Raw genomic sequence first — 19,866 nt, forward strand, 5'->3', positions numbered from 1 at the left:
AGAGCAGGTCATGAGTTGGTTTTTTATCCTTCACTTCAAATTTGTCTTGGTTTTATAAGTTTAAGACAGAACCTTCATATTATTTCCATTGACTCCGGGCTACATTATTCTTTTAAACCGTAGAACTTTATTGAGCTAGGTTGGCTCTTCCCTCCTACACAGGATCTTTCTTTCAATGTACACTGTAGGGGAATGCTTCCTAATGCTCCCTAATGCTTCCATTCTACCTTCCTTTTAGATTATGAATGTGCGTTATCAGATCCTGTGTGTGTCTTTAGTCCAAACCGCTTTTTCTCTCCATTCTTCTGGAAGAAGACAGCTTCTGCTTCCATGGCCACAATTCTCTGCTGTTTTTAAGAAAAGTTTCTGTTATTTTTTGTCTATTGCCCCATTACAGGCTCAACAGGCTGTCAATAAATAGATGGCAATTTCTGCCTGGAATTCATTAGCTATTGTTGTGTGTTTGGAAGGCAGCAACAACTCTGATAGCATAGGTATGAAAATTTGATGCAACTAGCAGAAGCATTGCATTGATAGGTTTGGATATAAATAAGCAAGTATTCTAAATGCATGAAAACTTCTTTAGAATCAATCTCCATATAAAGCATTACGCATAAAAATTCTTGAAGAGACTGCTCTTTATCAAAGCAAAATCCACAGCTAGATCTCTGTTGACTTTAGCATCCATAGAAGAGGGGATTCACATGTGTAAAAGACCAGTGTAATTCAGTTGCATTCGGAAGAGTGTTAGCTTTTTCAGCCTCAGCAGAGTAGCTGGACAGAACTTTCATATCTGTTCTCTAGTTCAAACAACTTTAGATCAGACCCATTTAGGAAGTTTTACTCTACACCTGTTGGGAACATTCTCCCAGATACTTGCTTCGCTATCTGTGCTGTTCCTCTGGCTTGTAAAATTAAAGGAAATCCCACTTCATTCTAGTCAGTTATTCACATCTCTTTAAAATTGGCCAGTTTGAAGTCCTGGTGTTATGATCAGCACTGTACTAGCATATAATGATTTGTACTCAAGACTTCAAAAGGGTGCTTAGAAGGATTTTTCCTTCTTATGGAAAGATTTTTCCTTAAAAGTGGCTGAGGAGGAGTAAGATACTAGAATAGCTTTTTCAGTGCAACATTGTGTGCAGTTTTTGGCCAAGTTACAGTTAAAATCACTACCTGGAGCTAAATACTTAATGGTACATATTTTTAAGCAGAAGCTTAAAAGTTTCAAACTGTGTGAAACCAGGAGGGGAGTTTTGCATTGTGCTCCTAAGCCACAGCTGCCATTGTGGATGCCATTGCTCTGAAATCACATAGGACTGCAGGCTGGGAGTCTGCCTTCACTGAGAGCTAAGGGAAATAAGTGCGATGTGAATGTTTGCTTAGCCTGTCAGTGTTAGAGATGAGGCCAAGGTTTTCAAGGAAAATGTCTGAAGGTAGCTAAGTTGGTTTGGTCCCAGCAGCAGCACTGTACTAGAGCTATGGTGCAGGCTATATTAGTCTGGGTAGTGTGTTAGCACAATTGCACTGCTCTTGGTAGCTGATCTAGCAGAGATGTTTGTTGCTGCTGTTTTGCAGGGTGGATGTATCACACGGAAGGACTCCCACTGCCTCATCATTCTTTGGACGATATCCTTCTGAAGGCAACATGCAGATTTTCTAGGCATCAGTAGCATTTTCTCTCCAAGAAGTCTGCTTGTCCCTCATTCTCCCTGCTCTACTACACTTTGGGAGAATAAATAAAAAGCAACTTGACTCTTCAAGAATGGTTTTAAGGACATTATTTTCACTAGCATATAATGAACAAACAGCTCATACTTTTTCTAAATTTTATTTTTCCTCCCCCTTTGAGGTTTGTTGTCTTATGGCTGGCTTATGTGCAACATAAATCAACCAGAAGAAAACTTAATGCAGATGATTTTTATTTTTTATTTTTTTGGTTCCCAAACAAGCATATAGTGGAGATAAGTATTATAAAGTAGAATCACTATCATTTATACGATTTATCCATTTAAAATACAATATAGAGAATTTTTCAGTATTTCTTCCTTCTGTCTGCCTTCCTGGCTGTTGAAAGCAGCATTGCTTTGTACCATTTCGCTTTGGCAGTCCCTGAAACACACTGGAGTTGTAAAGCTTTAAACAGTTGCACAGGTCTTTAATTGTAAATTAGTTTTGACAGAGCTGCTAGGCAAAGGCCTGGCCCATACAGTTATGATGCTAGCCGACAAACCCTTACTGCTCCTGGAGCAAGGAAACATGTGGAAGGAATTGTTCTTCTACATTTCACAGCTTGTCATTTCCTCTGCAGGGCAACCTCTGACCTCCCTGAAAGATCCTGACACCCATAAGGGAAGTATTCCCACTGTTGTAAAGGAAGTGGAAAAGCAGTTTAATGCTGCAAAAGGAGGAGAAGCATGTGCACCAGAAGAAGCTGGGAGGAAAATGGAAGAGCTTAAAATGCTCCCAGCAGGTTAGGACTTTTATTGCATCATTTAATTTACTCAAAGTTTGCAAATAGATCTGTTTGGCATGTGTATAAATACCCTCGTCTCCCTTCCCCCTTGCTCTGTGATATCATCTCATAATTATTTCACTAGGCAAAGGAAGCGATGGAAGAGTTTAAATCAACTCTGAGGGATCAAAAGCAGCTTAGGCAAGAAGGTACAGAAGTGGTGGGCTCCTCTACCTAAAATGTATTAGTAGGCCAAATGTGTTAGTAATTACAAGGTGTGTGTGGAGTGCACTGACAACATAAGATTATGGCTGGTGTTTTTGTGATGTTTTTACATCCTTTCATTTTATTTGTTCACTTATATCCATGGATTACATGTTGTTAGATGCTTGGGGAGTATTTATTCTTCCTGCAACATTGTTAATAGCAATATCCATTGTTAATTCTGCTGAAATACAGTAGGAGTGCTTGTCTGTAACGACATCAGATAGTACTTGTTTCTGGGACATGGGATTTCTTTTGAAGGCAAAAGTCTTGCAAATTACACTGTTCTTTTTATCCCAGGTAAAATGTGTTTCTGAGAATTAGGTAGTACAACTCCTAGGTCCTATGCTAAGCTCAGATGCCAGCATGATGGCCAGAGACAGATTCACCACAGGACAAATTAAAGGAGGGGTGCCTCCATAATTAGGGTCTGCCGTTGTACCCAGCACTCGGGGCTCTCCTACCTACTGCAAGGGTCAGCTTTCAGTTTAGGGAAAGGATGATTCTCACTCCCTTGGAGTGTAGAGAGAGCTAAATGTGCAAAAAAGGTAAGAGATAGCTACCTGAGAGTTCCTGTGTAAGCAGTAGTTCTTGGTCTTCACAGAATCTCTGGTCTTCACAGAGCAACACAGTAGACATTTGGATGGTGGTTTTAAGCCAGTAGACATGCAGTTTTCCTTTTAGAGCAACCCACAAAGCAATTCAAAATCATATCTTTGGAGGTGTTTGTTGATTGTCCAAGAAGACTATGACTATGTATCTACTCTTATGGGTACATGAGTTGAATAGCTCATGTTAAGTGGGTACAAGCGGAGGGAAGAGCTCCCATGGCATTGCTTAGTAAGGACTTGTAAGAACTGTGCATTGATGTTGACCATCATAGATGCATAAGAAGGAGAATACAGATTTAGTGACAATTTTTGCTAAATGGTGTTGGTGACAAACCAGGTTATGGAAAAATTGTAACTAAAATTTCAGTACACCTCATAATAAGACCAACACTTTGTTAGCATGTCTTTTCTGGATGTTCCTTCAAAGAATATAATCACAGCTCTAACTTAGATTTTTTTTTCCCATTTTTTACTTTAGGGAAATTTATGTGGAAATTCATTCAGTTAATTTGCACATTAGTTGTGCAAAACAGCTTAGAGTACTCACAGTATTTTAATATGAATATTCTGTATGAACAGAATTATATTAAATAATATCTAATGGTATTTTGACATTTGCTTTTTTGTCTGGTTTATATATATATTTTTTCAGACTTATTCTCCTTGCCAACATTTGAATGGTTCCACATTTAGAATGTATGTCTCAAAAAGTAATTATTTTTTGTGCAATTAGACAGCTATTCCTTCTCCTCTCTTCCACCTATCCCTATAACCAATGTTTACCTAGGTCTAAAACTACCATGTCAAAATTTTATTCAGCTTAGTTATGTGGAATTTAGTAGACATTCAATGTTAAATAAAACATTTTAGGGCTCATATTTTCAATTTAAAGTCTCTTACAAATACCCTGAAACAATGTAGTTAAAGAAGTGGTCTGATTTTTAAAGGTAATAAATTACAATGACTTTGATTGAAGCAAGATTAAGAAATTGTTTTGCATAATTAGAGGATCTTACTGAATATACTCTGTAAGAAGAGATACTACTATCACCTACAGAGAATTAAAACAAACAAACAAACAAAAAAAACCTGGTATAATAAGGGATTCTAACTGAACTTCCAGCAGACCTCCAAAAGCATCCCTGAATTTGCAACAACAACAAAAATATTTTTGCTCATCTTTATTCAAATATCAACAGATTTTTTTTTTTTTTTTTTTCTTGAAGAGCTCAATTTATGGTGCTTGATAAGTCTACTACATGTTAATTTAATTCAAAACTTTGGTTTCAAAAGTTTAATTTGTTTTATGATGGAAGATCATCAGTATAGTAACCAGTAAACTCAATATCTGCACTCAGAGCTAGAGAGGGGAAAAGGTTTCACTTTGAAATCCCACAATAAGTTATGCAGAACAATGTATAAACTAGGATTTATACTCTATCTAACGTGTAATTTCAACAGCATTTTCCTGCCCATCAATGTTCACCCCAACAGGCAGTGCCTCCTCAACCTTCCTCTAAATTGAAGCCTAATTTATTTTTTTCATAGTCCCCAACGTACCACAGTAAAAATCCTGGAAACATATTAAATTATTGTCATAAATATTGTTAGTCAACCTGTGACAAAAAGCTTTCTGTTCATGTTCTGTTGTTCCTTCATTCCACTGCTCTATCACCTTTCTATAGCAAACCCAGAAGAAATGTTTGGATCCTGATTTTCAAACCTACCAGCTCAGAAGTATTCTTTTGTTTAATGTTTGTCATCAAAAATAAACCAATTATTGTCTAAGAATATTTAAGAGCTTCAATTTGAAACTCCCTCCATGTCTGTGAAAAAAACATTGCAAGTGAATTGTGTCCTTTCATGACATCAAAAAACATTTGTCTGAACAAAGCTGCAGAATGACACCTAAGAAAGGGAGGCACTTAGTCTAACCTTGGTGCTCTTGCAGATAAGACTCAGCATTGTATTCAGAACATATTAAGTTGTCCCCTCCATTAAAACAAAAACAAAAACAAAAACAAACAAAAAAAACACAGAGATACAGCTTCATTCTACTTTTATTATTATGTTTGGACAGAAAGAGTTTATTTTTTAAAACAGACTTGTGTAAGTGAGAAATGGTTCTGTTGAGAGGATTGTTCTGTTGAGAATACTCACAGCCACTTCTGAAACAATTTTTTGAAAACCATTGAGTCTTCCTTGTAGTATTTCTCATTATGCTGTAACATGATTCTTCTTCTAACATGGTTTTTGCTTCTCCATAACCGTTGCATGCAGATGCAAAAATAATTACCTAAAATAAAAGCTACCAGAGCTGTTCTCATTGGTAGTTCCTCATGGGTGCCACATTCAAGGGAACGACATTTTAAAATGAAAGTTACTTGCCCTTCATATTTTCTACAGGCAGAGATTCAGGTACCTGAACCTTCTCTTTCTCTGTTGATTTTTTGTTACTCTAAGTGGGACTACGTAAAGTATTGGGTGATTCTTGCAGATAGGATTAAATTCAACTCCCGCTTACAGTTGTGCAATCCATATAATCCACATTCTTCTATTTTTCCAACTCTTACCATGTTGATTGATTCCCAAAGGGCAGGGTGTAACTGGGGAGAGAGTCTCAATTGAATTTTCATGTTGTTTTCTATTTCCCTGCTGTAAATCAACCAAGTTGGAGATTTGTGTGTCTTCTGCCCCACTCCTGGGTGGCACCATTGTAAAATTCTTACCCCCTGACTAAAACAGAAGTTGTGGCTATCAGAAGGGAGCGCACTTTATCCTTCTCTGACTGTAGAAGTCAGAAATATTTCCTGTCAAACCATCTTAAGCTAATTTCCTAGCTTGTGACTATCCTGTTATTTTTTGTTCACCTTTTTAAAATGGAGTGTTTAAAAATGCTCATTTTCTTGGTGATAATAATTTCAGTAGAAAGAACAACTGAATTTCTAAACATCTGGTCCAATATTCAAACAGGATAGAGGAGACTCAGATCCAACTTACTTTCTCGTTCTCTTCAATGTTGACTTCTGTAGGTCTCTCCCCCACCCCCGAATATCTCAAAATTTCACAGTAAATTATCGATATGTATCCTCTAAAACATTCATAGTACAGACGATTTTTCCCAGGTTTTAGGGCAATTTTGAAGCAAATGTCCTGCTCCACTTGCTGCTCTCTGGTTCACTTTGCAGAGTGATCTCAAGATCAGAGGGTCTGGACTCCATTAGGATAAAGCTAAGCAACAGGGTGCACTTTGGGATTATGCATCAGGTAGGTCAATTAGATCCATCAATTTCCAGGATGAGGCTAGTGCAAATATGAAAGAACCCCTTCAACACACAGTAGGATCCTCAAAGTTTACTCTGGTCCTCAGGATTGCCACTTTCGCTCCACAGACCCACTCTTATTGCACCACAGTACTTATTACAGAAGATATAACCAAAAAGGGTAAATTCCAAACTTAATGTAGATGATTAAAAAATTTACATTATACTCTCCAAGGGCTGAGAGGCAGTAAGACCCTTCATTATTAAGTATCATGCTAATACTCTCAGCTATTACACCTAAAAGGCTTATGCTGAGAATAGTAGTTGCATAGCATTAATATTTAATTTCCAACTTCTTTCAATACTGTTTATAAAATGTAGTTCCCAGCTGAACTCACGGACTTGTCACAGGTGACATATTCTTTGCATCCCATATCAGATGTGAACTATGTAGCATCTAAATTCTTTTTTTTTGAGACTTAATATAACCAAGAAATAAGATCACCCTCAGCATTGTCAAGATATGGAAACAAAGTTTTCCCAGTCTTTCTCAGATCCAGGTGTTATGTTATGCCTATTCCAAAGTGGTGGGTAAAAATGCCAACTGTTTCTTCCTGTTCGCCTTATACAGATGCATAGCATCAAAACTGTTCTTCTAGAGTTCTTATTAGTACCTGATCACTGATTTAAAGCATTGTGGCTATTTAAGGTTTTAATTGTCTTTGCCAGGCCCTGGTATAATCCCACTTTCCCATTCTTATGCAAATTATCTGATATATTAACAGAAAATTTACTTTGTTGTACCTTTATCATAGTTATGATACCTGTCTTTGATAATTCTTACCTGGTGCTATTTTCTCCTCTTCAAACTGTTCATTTTTATCATGAACGGTGTTATATTCCCCTGTCAAGGAACAAAATGTGTTTTGAGTCAATTTACTAAAATAGTCACTGCTAAGTGCTATATCTGGACAAAGTTGACACCTTTGACATTTTCTAAAATGGCAAAAATAACTGTATTTAAGGTATGATTTATGGGTACTATATATCAAAGCAATTTCTTTGTTACTACAGTTTCTAATGAAGATATCCCAACTCCTTCAATGAAGGAACTGTTGATAACACAGCTAATTAATGCTTTATTAGTTTTCTGTGGTCAATTTTAAACAGTTATAAAAAAAGGTAAAATGCAATTTAATAATGAAGAACTGTGTGAATCTTGTTCCTTTCTTAGAACTGCTTTGTTTTGTGCATATGGAAGAAACAATTTCTACATAGCTCAATTTTATAAGATACATTTCCCCCCACTAACTATGAACAACTCCTATGATTAAAAAGAAGACTGGAGTCTTTAGATGTCTTTCTGATTGCTGGCCTCTATTAAAATCTTCTTAAAATAATAGATAGATTTAATTCCTCAAGCCAAAGAAAAATTATATCATCTTAAGTATTTTCCATATTTATTATATTGATGAGACTTGGCTGCAGAGAAAAAAAAGGAAGGAAAATCTCTTGTATTGCAAGTTTTAAATGTACCAGGCTAAGGTTTACTTAATTAGAACCTCCAGGCAATAGAGGAGCCCTTTTTTAAATTCTGTGAATCTTAATATGCTAAATAATGCAAAGCTTCAACTCTTCAAGCATGAGACACACATCTGGCAGCTTAACATTTAAATTACAGGAAAAAAAAAAAAAAACAACACACACTTCAGTAGTAATTTTCATGAAGAAAAGAATGGGAAATGTATTACATCTAAATTTAATTCCTTTTTAGATTTTTCATGCTGTCTAATTGTAAGCATTTGCCATCTCCTTTATTTATTTATTTTCATACAGATATATATATTTTTTTTCTGTGTTTTTTATTGATCTTTAATTTGAGCAGCTTCTTACTGTTATAGCCATTGAAGAATTACATGGTGTTTTTACTTGGCAAAAATTGTTCAGAGAAATCTATGAGGAATTAAAGTAATGAGCTCACTGGTATAGAAAGAGAAGAACATTCAGAGCCTTACAAATAATATATATATATATAAAAGCATGTCATGATTAAATAACAAACTAGAGTTCCCATTTCTTAAATTTAGATTATCATTGTTTTCTTTATTCTTATTCTTATTATTTATTTATTTATTTTAACAAGGTAATTATTGCTTTGTTCATTTGTCTGCCAAAACATTGTCAAAATTTTCATTATTTCAGAAAGGCTATTTGGGAATTATTTCAGTGAACAAACAAAAAAATAAATAAATTGCACAACAAAGAAAACCACAGTAATAATCTTTTCAAAGGTATGCTTATATTTTAGCATGTGTCTGTGGGTTTGTATATGTATCCCATGTATGGAATACATGGAAAGGATTCAAATTATTTATGCCACATATGTGCACAAGTGTGACAAAACCCAGTAACTAATCTGTGTAACTTTGCTGATTTCAGTAGACCTCTACTTTCACCCCACCTATAAGTATCTCCTCCCCTATGAGTGCTCAGCATATATATATCTATACGTATATCCATAGATGTATAAACAAATTGTAACATTTTATATTTTTATAATGTATATCTACAGCTGTAATAGCTAAAGGCACTTGTGTTTTTAAGGACACTTGACTTTTATTTAGGGGGAATCAGAACCAATTGGGAAAAAAAAAAAAGTAATCATTAAGTATATTTTTGGCTTATCTTCTGTGTGCCATAGATTAAGAAATACAATGCAGACATTTATTTCCCCCTCACTATTGCTTGCCATGATGCAGGAGTGCATTTGTGTTCATGCTGCAGGTCACTGCTTTTCCGTATTTTGACGGATACACTACCTAAGTAAACATTGATTAGAAAACATGAATACTTTGGATTCCTGTGCCTCATTTGGTGACATTCTCGATCCACAATCACAGCCATGCAAGAAAACAAACTTCCTTCTCTTTTCAGATGTGCATATTCTGGAGTGTTTAAAATATCTTTCACTGTTCTTCTTGAGTCTATTTTTTTTTTTTCTACTTATTCTTTCTCCATGGCATTTATACAGTCATTATTTCCTGCACCACAGTATCTGAAATCTTCTCTGCATCATCCTAATGCTTCTGGAAGGTAGGAAAAAACAAACAACCTATTTATAACTAGCACAAATGGGGAAAAATGACCTGCCTGGAGTTGTGCAGGACTGTGGTGGAGGAGGGAACAAAACCCAGTTCCTTCCTTTTCAGAGTTTTATCTTATGTACCAATATAAAAATGCATCTTTTCTGTTACAGAGAATGATTTTTACCAAGATTGCTGTGGCTATACAGATGATCACTGTGGTATGTTTCAGCTGAAAGAAGAACAAGGAATACAGCACAAGGTACTGGCTTTAGTCTGTGTATCACCATCACCCTGCAAGTGCACGGTGAAGCCACTTGAGCTTCCACCTGTGCCATTTAGGAATAAGTTGGGGGTGTTGTTGTTGCTGGGTTTCTTTAACACTATAGATGTGATTACAGCTACCATAAGGTTTTACATGGCCAACAGTATTTCTGTCTCCTGTGTCAACCTAGAGAGGGGTAATCTCTCTCAGCCAACAAACAAACAAAACAAAACAAAAACAAAACAAAACAAAGCAAAAAACTTTCCAAAGAGGAGTAGGAAAGACCATCCAATAATCAGACAATAGCAGGTTGATCAAGGCTGCACTGCAAGGTGATATTATTTCAGTGATATTTAAATGCAAGATAGATTTCCTATGTATCTATAAACTTAAAGTCCTCATTTCCTTGTGCAGAAGAACCATCACTAGGTACTTTTTAGTATTCGTATTCCTTGTAAATTGGTCAAGGACATAATTGATTTGTGAACAAATATTATGTCAATACAAGGTACCATGAAACCACGTATGTCACAATATGTAACAACACCTTCTGGGTGAGATATACCACATAAATGCTGAGAACTAAGACAGAAAGAAAACGTGTTCCTGAAAGTTTGCCCATTACTTCTACTTGCATAAGCTGATGTAAATCAGATATTTTCTAAGGAAACATGCCAGTTTTGTCTTTAAGTGTTGCTACCCTTTCTGTCTGCATGAACTCTGACTGCAAATGTGAATATTCGAAATGACAGTTCTGGCAATTCATCTCACCCTGTTCTAGTTTACTCTGAAATATTTTTAATGCTTTTAATTGCCAATGGAGAAAAGTCATCATGGTTAAACCGTACTCAGAGTACTCTTGAACTTGTATACTATATGCATATACCTGTACATGTACCATGGTATGAATACCTGGTAGATGGGAATTATTATTGCAACTTTGACTTTATTAGTGTCTTTCCATACTTGGTGATGATTTGCATATAAATATCCATGAACAAAACCAAACGGGGAAATTCCCTGCATTTTAAATGACTATGTTTTCAAGTGACTTATTTCTTTAGGGAGGTAACTTAGAGAAATCAGAGTTATAAATAAGCTTAACTGCAGACTGATGTGTGTGTAGTCTTATATCTATAGGAAGACCAATCTAAAGACCAATGAAGTGAGTGTAATGGGCAAAGCAACCCAACCCATGGGAGTGGTAGAATGAAATTCATTTCCTACGATCCCATAATAGTACATTGCCTTTGAACAAAATGCCACTTTCTTATAGGATCCTCAGATGTGGGTAGCTCTCAAAGCCACATTAAAGTGACCTGGTTTTAGCATGGTGCATAAGCTCAAGGGTAATTCAATACTGTCTAGCCCCTTTGGACTTAGTGAAATGACTCAGTAGCTTACAGATATTGACATGTTTAAATAGATTTCTGAACTGAGTGTCTTACAAGAACAGTTCTGCACAAAAGAAAAGTGAGCATGTGAAATCTCATTTCAAAGGAGCCCCTCTTTTTTAATAGGATGAGTGAACCCTAATGTTCAGAGATTCCTGTTTTAGTACATTCAAGATTTAGACACTTAATCTGAACTATGTCATTTAGGCCTACTTGTAACTCTGGAGCTGAAATTGTCTTCTAAAATAATTTTACTCAACAATCATAAACTGGACACAATTCAGAGCTAGCATAAACAGGGGGAAGACAGCAGTTCGTTTAGTGGATTATTCAACTCAGCTATCACTTTTCCTTCTGAAAAAATATATATGTATGTATGTATATATATATATATATATATAAACACAAACAGAACTTTGGGTCTCACCTAACCATTTTGGGAAAAGTAGACTACATAAGCAAAAACAAACGTAACCCTTCTGGCCCCAAATCACCTATGCTACAGAAGTACATAGTCTCCCACTGAGTATCTCCTGAGCAATGGGCATTAGTGACAACTTAGTTTTTGTTGCAATTGGCATACACACAATTGCATGTATTCAGGATATTAAATGTTTTCTATGAAAGACACAGTGCTCCTGGCCAGTAACTTCCATGAGAAGTAAAATATATTCTGTTGTCATAGTCCCATCCTCATGCATATGAGTGAGCTCCTGCTTTTGTACTTCAGACAAGGCCAAACATAGTCTCAGAGAAATTCACTCATAATGCTTTTCAATGCCTTTAGGATTTATGTTTTAAATAATATTTTTATATGTATTTTGCACAGGGACTAGTTTCATGGAGACCATGTCAATGTAAGGTACTTTGCACACACTACCAACTATGTAGCCTGGACTTTTTCTAGGGAATTAGGTCAGTCATGTAGCTAGGTAAAGTGCAACACTATCAGTAGCTGCCTGGCATTACTATTTAAAAAGAACTTTGAGCATGCTACCCTCTTCTAGTCTGCCTTAACTATTCATATTTACATAGAATCACTTTTTGACAATATATCCTGTTGCTTGTGGCAGCTTTTCCAATGGCTGCTGAAAATATGATTATATCATGTTTACTGATAACCATGTTTAGCATTATGTAGGTATGGATATGAACCTCTGTCTGTTATGTTCATGAGCCTTAAATTAAAATTCAAAATGCAGCTGCAGTCTAGGTAATCCAAGCTTCAGAATACAAATTTGCCTTTTAGAGCAAAATATTTTACTGAGTAAAAAAGGAAAAACTAAATCTTTGTAGTTTTCATAGTTAGTGAAGTATATAGTGACGTAAATACATCCAATGCTAAAGCTGTGTTCCTTGGAAACTCTTTGAGATTTCTGAGATTTTTGAGATCTAGAGAATAAATTTGGATATTCTTTTTCATTACAATTTGCATAAACATGAAGGCCAGAAGGGTCCTTAAATCATTTAGGTTGTCTTCAAGGAGAGGTTAGAAAATTTCAACTACTTCTTCAGTAAGATCAGTAATTCCTTTAACTGAACTCCAATAGTTTCCAGATATTCATCTACTCTTAATCTTGAAGGCATCAAACACCTAGAAAATCTTTCACAGAGTTTGCTATTGTGCTTAGGAATGTATTAATAGATAGCTTTGTTAAGTCCCCTGAGGACATATGTTTAGTGATGGTGTCTCTTAGTGGAAGTAATGTTCAGTCCTCTAAGAAGGGTCAATTAATACCAAGCACACAAGAAACTTGCCAATCACTCCAGAGAAAGGTGACACTAGTGCTGAATTGGGCCTGAATAATAATATTAATATTATTCCAGAAATAAACACAGATTAGGAATCTACACTTGGTGTTGCACTGAAACATGCAGTACTATCCCATCTCCTCCTTTGTTCTGGCACCAGAGCAGAATGGCCTGGATCAGTGTGGATCCAGCTGAGAGCTAACCCAGTTTAAAAAGAAAGTGGCCAAATAGTGTTAATTCCCTTCCTAGATCAGTTTCCTCCATATGCTCTGTGGAGACTGTTTTTATGCTGATAGAGTATGGTGAAATGAGAAGGTAGAGGAAGGCTGGATATCAACATGAGTTGAGAGGATTTCTCAAACCACCACTGTATAGTAACATAAATCAATCCATTGAACGATATTCTTAAACATGTTGAGCCATATTTGCCACTGCTTTTTTTTTTTTTTTTTTTCTTTTTTTTTTTCTTGCAGAGTGAGAAGTAAGACAGAGATGGAAGTTCAAAACAGGGTTAAGTTGGCAGCTCTTTGCTAGCTGTGCCCAGTTAATGACACTACTATACTATTTTTTTTTTTTTTTTTTTTTCTTTTTGTTTAAAGATCAACTGGAATAACTCACCTGAACAATATTATCAAGACAAATCTGGTCCTGTAAACAATACAAGCCCAGAAGAAGGTAAAGCATCTTCAGAGATCAACCTTTACTTGGAGGAATTAGAGAAATATACTTTTTCTCTATGGTAAGTAATCTCATCACTAAATAACTTCACAACCCAGAAACATGCTTTGTTATTCTTGTATTACAGAGGTATCTACATTCAGATGAAAGTTATTAAGCCTAAAACCAATACATAAAGTTTGACAATTAGTTAAGCAATGTCAGATTGTCACCTTTCTGCATGCTTATTACGATTATGACATCATAAGCTATTTTTCCATAGAGATCATTTTTCTGTATGTGTGCTATTTGTTCAGGTAAATATTAAGTATTTTATTTTCTGCTGTTTGCTCACAGTAGCTCCTGGCCTTATTTACAACATGTATACCTTGCCTGGAATACAGGATTACTGATTTCCTTGTACATTCCTTCCCTATAAAATTTTACAAACAATAATTCATTTTTATTCACAAAATCATGGTAAAGTAAAAAATGGTATTATTTCCCCTTCACAAATAGGGATATGAGGTAAGATTTTTTTTTGACTCCTAACTATTTTGTGTGACTCAAGTTGATCAGAAAAAAAAAAATGGAAACAATATATACCTGAGAATGCAATTTTTAAATTCCTGTAAGTTTTAAAAAAAAAAAAAAAAAAAAAAAAGGAACAGAAATGGAAGATTTATAGCAAAATCTAATTTCTGTGTTTTAGGAACAATACATTATTGTTCTTGGATGTTACTTTAAATATTACTTTTCTCTATTATAAAATACAGATATGGGTAAGGACATAAAATGAAAAGGTAATTTAAAATGAAAATAAAAGACCTAATTAAAATGAAATATTTTCTTTTACTTATAATTGTTTTTCCTGAGATTTCAACTTCAAGGTGGTTACAAAAGTTGGACAGTTATTTATAATTAGTAGAAAACAACGATGACCCAATCCTTTGTGAAATGAAATAACAGTCTTTCATATAACTCTGTACTGTGATTTGAAAGTTCAAATTGTGTTTTGACAGTTCTTAACACAGACATATTGTACATCTCTGCCACCTGAAAATCAGCTCTAAAGTCTCAAACAAAGCATCCAGAAAGTGAACATCAGAATAGGGAGGATGTCTCAAAAAATTTGGTTTCAAATGACTTCCCTACCAAACCATTTGAAAGCAGGATTAACTAATGAAGCAAACCAAGCAGCCTCCAACACTGCTAGTCTGGAGAATAGCCTGTCGTTCCCTGTTCTCACTTGCCGTGTTCACTTCATGCATTTAAAGTTTGGCAGGAAATCAGGGGAAGACACTACGGTCACACGGTATATTTTTACTATACAAAATTGAACTAATCCCTATATATGGTCAGTACTGAGCATTGTGTGATGCAACAATCAAGTGGAAAAAGCAAATAATTAGACTGACATAACTTTGCTGAACTAATCATTTTTATTTTGGACTATTAAAAGCTCCTGCATCCTGGCCATGATTTAAGAAGATTTTAGAGTAGCAGTGTTCATCTAAATATCTTTGCCAGCTCCCACTGTTTTATTTTACCTGTCTCAGTTTTCAAATTAGATTAACCAAATTATCATCAATGATTTCCATCTCAAGGTGCTCATTTTATGTGTCAGTGTTTCCCTTTTGTGTCTTTCAGAGTTACAGCCATCCAATTAATGTTTAAATTCAGTAACTGGACAGAATTGATCTTTCTTTCCAAAGTCATTCAGCTTGAAAGTGTTGGGAAAGGGGCCCAAAGTCACCCTTCCTTAGCAGCAAAGAACTCCCAGAGCACATATTGGTTTCTGGTCACTGTCCTTTCAGCAGCCCAGCCCCAGGCTTTTCAAGCTCATGGCCTCTGTGATGGCACAAGGTGCTCCAGAGGGAACAGCCATTTGTCTCAGCTGGCATGCACCTCACAGTCTGATATGGGACCCAAGACAAAATGATGGTTCCTCCTTTTGCTTTTCCTTTTCCTCTGCTTGTCATTTCTTAGGAAACCTGGTTGATTTTGCATCCCTCTGCCAGTGTGGACACTGGATTTGCTGGGGTTCCATTAAGGGGACCAGAGCTATATCTGAGCACCATAAGTTACAGGGTGCAAACCATATATTCCTGGTGTGAAACAAAGGCTACCAAGCATACTTCCCAGTGATTGTGCTTTCTGTCCTTCAGTGAAGACAGCTGAGGCTAGTATTTTATTATTTCAATATGCCATTCTATTTACAGCCTCTGTCATTGTTTGAAATAAGCACTGCTGTTTGCTTTATTTACTTTTTTGTTTATTACGTAAAGGTCCCATGAGCTTAGAACAAAACAGAATTTAGAGAGCATTTCTTTGCTTTCTGCTTCACATGTGGTAAAATGTCATCTTTATCAGAAAGAAAAAGAATGGGAAATCATATCACTCCATTCTTGGTAAAGTAATACAGATATTATCCTTAGCATGCCATATAAATAATATGTCTTTAATCATCTTTTTTATTATTATTATTATTTTTTGTTTTTCACTGAGAGTTAATTTAGTTTCTGTCTGTAATTGAAGGAGTATCAGATCCCTTACAAGTTGTTTGTTGTGTTTGCTAACATGCTAGTATGAGGTTTTAGTTGTTACTCACTTCTGTCTGTCTTTTCTCCTTTCCTTCTCTCCTACTTTCTCCATCAAAGGGCATCAAATCCTCTTTGTTTCCAGACCTTCCTCTCTGCTAGGATTGCTACCTTTTAAAAAATGCAATGCAAGATAATTAGCTACTAAAAAAAAAAAAAATAAGAGGACTGTAGATCTGGGGGCAACTTAGATGTCCATAAACTTCAGAGTTTCAGACGCTCCAAGATGCAATCTGAGCAATTTCCTTGATCTTTTATTGCATCTGGTAAATCATTTATTGGGGCAGGTTATTTTACAAAATCCTCTTTAGAAACAAAATCCCATAAAATGTATTTATCATAAAATACTGCACGACAACAGTCTTCAAAGCTGTACATACACAGTATTAATTAAAAGCTAGTGTTGTACTGTGACAAGTTAAAAGTATGCACCCACAGTCTCTCTCTCTTTCTTTCTCTCCCTCTGACTCTCCCTGTATTTATTTCTCTCTCCTTCCGTCTCTCTCATCATCTCTTTTCTTGTAGAGCTTGCCAAGGGGGAGATTGCAGAACACGAGCAAAAGTTTGGGTTTTTTGTTCAAAAATTGTTTTTTGATTTTTTTTTTCTTTTTATTGCTCTAGCATCCTTGTCATTTTCCATACAGATTAGTTTGACAGTGGTGTCTCATATCCATAGGCCATAGTCAACGCTCCTTATAGTTACACACATATGTAACAAAAAGATGATCGTTCTGGCTCCAGAAACCCACATCCTTCAGCTTTGATCTTGCAGGCTGCTCAAGTGGATCTTCTTCACCCACGTGCATCCTTGTTGAAAGCAATAGTCTTTTTCTTAGATCCAGCTAGTGAAGGGGGAAATGAGTCCAAAACTTATGAAGAAAGAGAACAGGTCGCATATGGTCGCATATTAAAGGGAGGTGTGTACAGTTAATGTGATCAGCCCTAGGAAAGCTTTGTAGGTACTGCTGGAGAGCTGACCCCAGGACCTTTCCTCATGCCATGGCTTTGCTGAACCTCCTTTCTCTCAGCAGTTTGTCTTTCTAGAAACAAGAGCCCATGCAACCTGTAGCAGAATGTGGACATTTGTAGTTGCTATTGTCTAAAATAGGTGAAATCTGTAACCTTGGGAGAGAGAAAATGTTTGGATGAATTTCAACCCTTGCAGCCCAAAACCTGCTGTCAAAAGTGTTTCTTTCTCTCTTTCTTTCTTTCTCTCTTTCTCTCTTTCTTTCTTTCTTTCTTTCTTTCTTTCTTTCTTTCTTTCTTTCTTTTTCTTTCTTTCTTTCTTTCTTTCTTTCTTTCTTTTTCTCTAGCTTTGTTCTTCAGTCCCCTGAAATAAGCAAATTTGATGAAAACAGTTCTTCACAGCTGTTTGTCACTATAAAGGCAGATTTTCTGAAAGTATATAATAAGTACAGATGTAAGAAATAATTTCAGCACTTTCACATTTTAACACTGCTTTTTATATGCAGTTGTATTGGAGTTAGGAAAAACATCCCAGATTGCAAAAAGTTTTATCTGTTTCAATACCCCAAATAATGTCATAAATTCTTTCTGTGACTCTAGGAATCAAGTTTGACTTCAAATACAAATAATGAACTAGCAGTTTCAATTACCACCAACTTATCGTCAAACATGAACTCTTAAGAGTTAATATTGCACAGTAATGTAAAAGTAACAATCATCCTTCGTGTCCACGCAATTAGCTTTTTAACAATGTGCCTGTAGCTCATACCGAGGCTAAATGCTGCTTTGAAATGTTTTCTCCTGAGCTCCAAACGTGTTAAGCTGACTCTGGACAGCTTCTGTAAAAACAATTTATTGCAGGACACCACCATTCATGGGGCAGAGCTGCGTATTGCCACAGGTAGATCAGGGGCAGGCTGGATGGTTCATTTCCAAAGGAAGATCAGAGAGCATCTTGAGACTGGAGATAAGCCGTTGGCTCACTGCACGCAGGCATCAGTAAGAAATAAATCCTACCTAGATTTACATACTCACACCTCTAAAATCCTTGGGCTTGGGTCAGACTTTGGTTCTGACTTGTAGCCATCAGGAGCAGACTTGATCTGAGGGGGTAGGAAGGGGAGAAGAAACACGCTCTTGGCAGCACACAGCAGACCAGACAAAATGATAGGGTAGGCTTTATGGTTTTATGCACCTGTAGGCTTTATGGTATTTCCCTGCTGTTTTTTTTTTTTTTTTTTTTTTTTTTTATGAAATCACTAAGTATACTGAGGGACAGGAAGAGTTAACTGTAAGCAGCACAATATAGTAAAGTTGTTTTTAATAAAAACAATAAAAATCCTCTTTATAATACACATGCGATTTGACATTGAAATAAATGCAGATGCTTCTTTGCCTGGTGTATTCCCTGTTGTGCTTTCTAAAACACCTTCACATATGGTTTGTCTCATTCCTGTGAAATTGCTTGTTGTTTATGTCATACAAACAGAACAGATTGAATTTACACTGAGCAAGGAGGATGATGAATTAGACACTGGAAAATACTTGTGTGGGTGTTTAAAATTTGTTCAATATTAGTGGTGCCTGTTTAAAAAGTTTCCCTGGATTCATCCTTGAGGTCTTCTAAAGATTTCATTAAAATATAGAAGAGAATTGTGTGTCTACCTATAAATGCTGCCTTTTATTCAAATATGTAACATTTACCTAAAGTCAAAGGTCAAAATTTACCATTTTTTTATAGCTGTACTAGTACAATCTCCTTCTTGTACTATGTAGAAAATATTGTCACTAAGAGTGGGCATTCAACTTTCTTTTTGAAAAAAGGGACTGGCTCTTTATTGCTTGCTTTAAAAAGCAAATTTAAAAATTTTAAAATTAAAAAAAAAAATAAGAGAGAGTCTCTCAGTAAATTCTAAGAACCCAATTTCACTGTTTCTTCTCCATTTTGAAGCATAATTTAGATTTATTTATTTATTTATTTATTTTTAAGAAGGAAATTTAAAGGTAAGCCAAGTGTCACATGCTAAGAGAAATTGGAAACCCCACTATTTTATCTGATTACCTTCAAATGCTTGATATGTCCTTCCTAAAATGCTTAAGCTTTGGCTATATGAGCATGGAGTGTCACCTGCATCAGTCCTGATTCTGTACTCTCCATGAGAGTTTAGTTTTGCTTGCAAGTCACAGCAGGACATAGGTCATGGATTTTTTATTTATTTATTTATTTTTTTTCTCCTCCATATGTTCAGGTGTCAGTTTAGTGCTTATGCTGGTGCATGTCTTTACAAATTTGCAGTCTGAGTTTTGTATCAGACTGGTACATATTTCTGTAGAGTTTTCTCTTTAGTCTTAAGCCTTATGGGGGATTTTTCTGTTGCAGTAAATGTTTATTTTCTGGAGACTTCTACTTGTATAGACAAATCATTAAATATAGCTATGGTGTCTTCCCTGTTCCCTGTGTTTTTCTGAAGGTGTCTGTTCCTTTTTATTTAATTCAGTACAGTTAATGAATGGACAAAGTCTCATGAACTGCATACATTCAGAAAGACTGTGTTC

General features: G+C 35.8%; 1 protein-coding gene across 1 annotated transcript in view; it reads left to right on the forward strand.

Annotated features, from left to right (window-relative positions):
• Window positions 1-19,866, forward strand: part of OFCC1 (orofacial cleft 1 candidate 1) — a 193,761-nt gene that overhangs the window by 90,710 nt on the left and 83,185 nt on the right. The window contains exons 15-17 of the mRNA XM_035319098.1: window positions 2,312-2,473; window positions 9,850-9,938; window positions 13,687-13,826. Coding sequence (XP_035174989.1) covers window positions 2,312-2,473; window positions 9,850-9,938; window positions 13,687-13,826 — 391 coding nt within the window. The remainder of the gene's footprint in view (window positions 1-2,311; window positions 2,474-9,849; window positions 9,939-13,686; window positions 13,827-19,866) is intronic.

Source organism: Oxyura jamaicensis, chromosome 2, assembly GCF_011077185.1.
Source record: "Oxyura jamaicensis isolate SHBP4307 breed ruddy duck chromosome 2, BPBGC_Ojam_1.0, whole genome shotgun sequence".
Taxonomy (NCBI): domain Eukaryota; kingdom Metazoa; phylum Chordata; class Aves; order Anseriformes; family Anatidae; genus Oxyura; species Oxyura jamaicensis.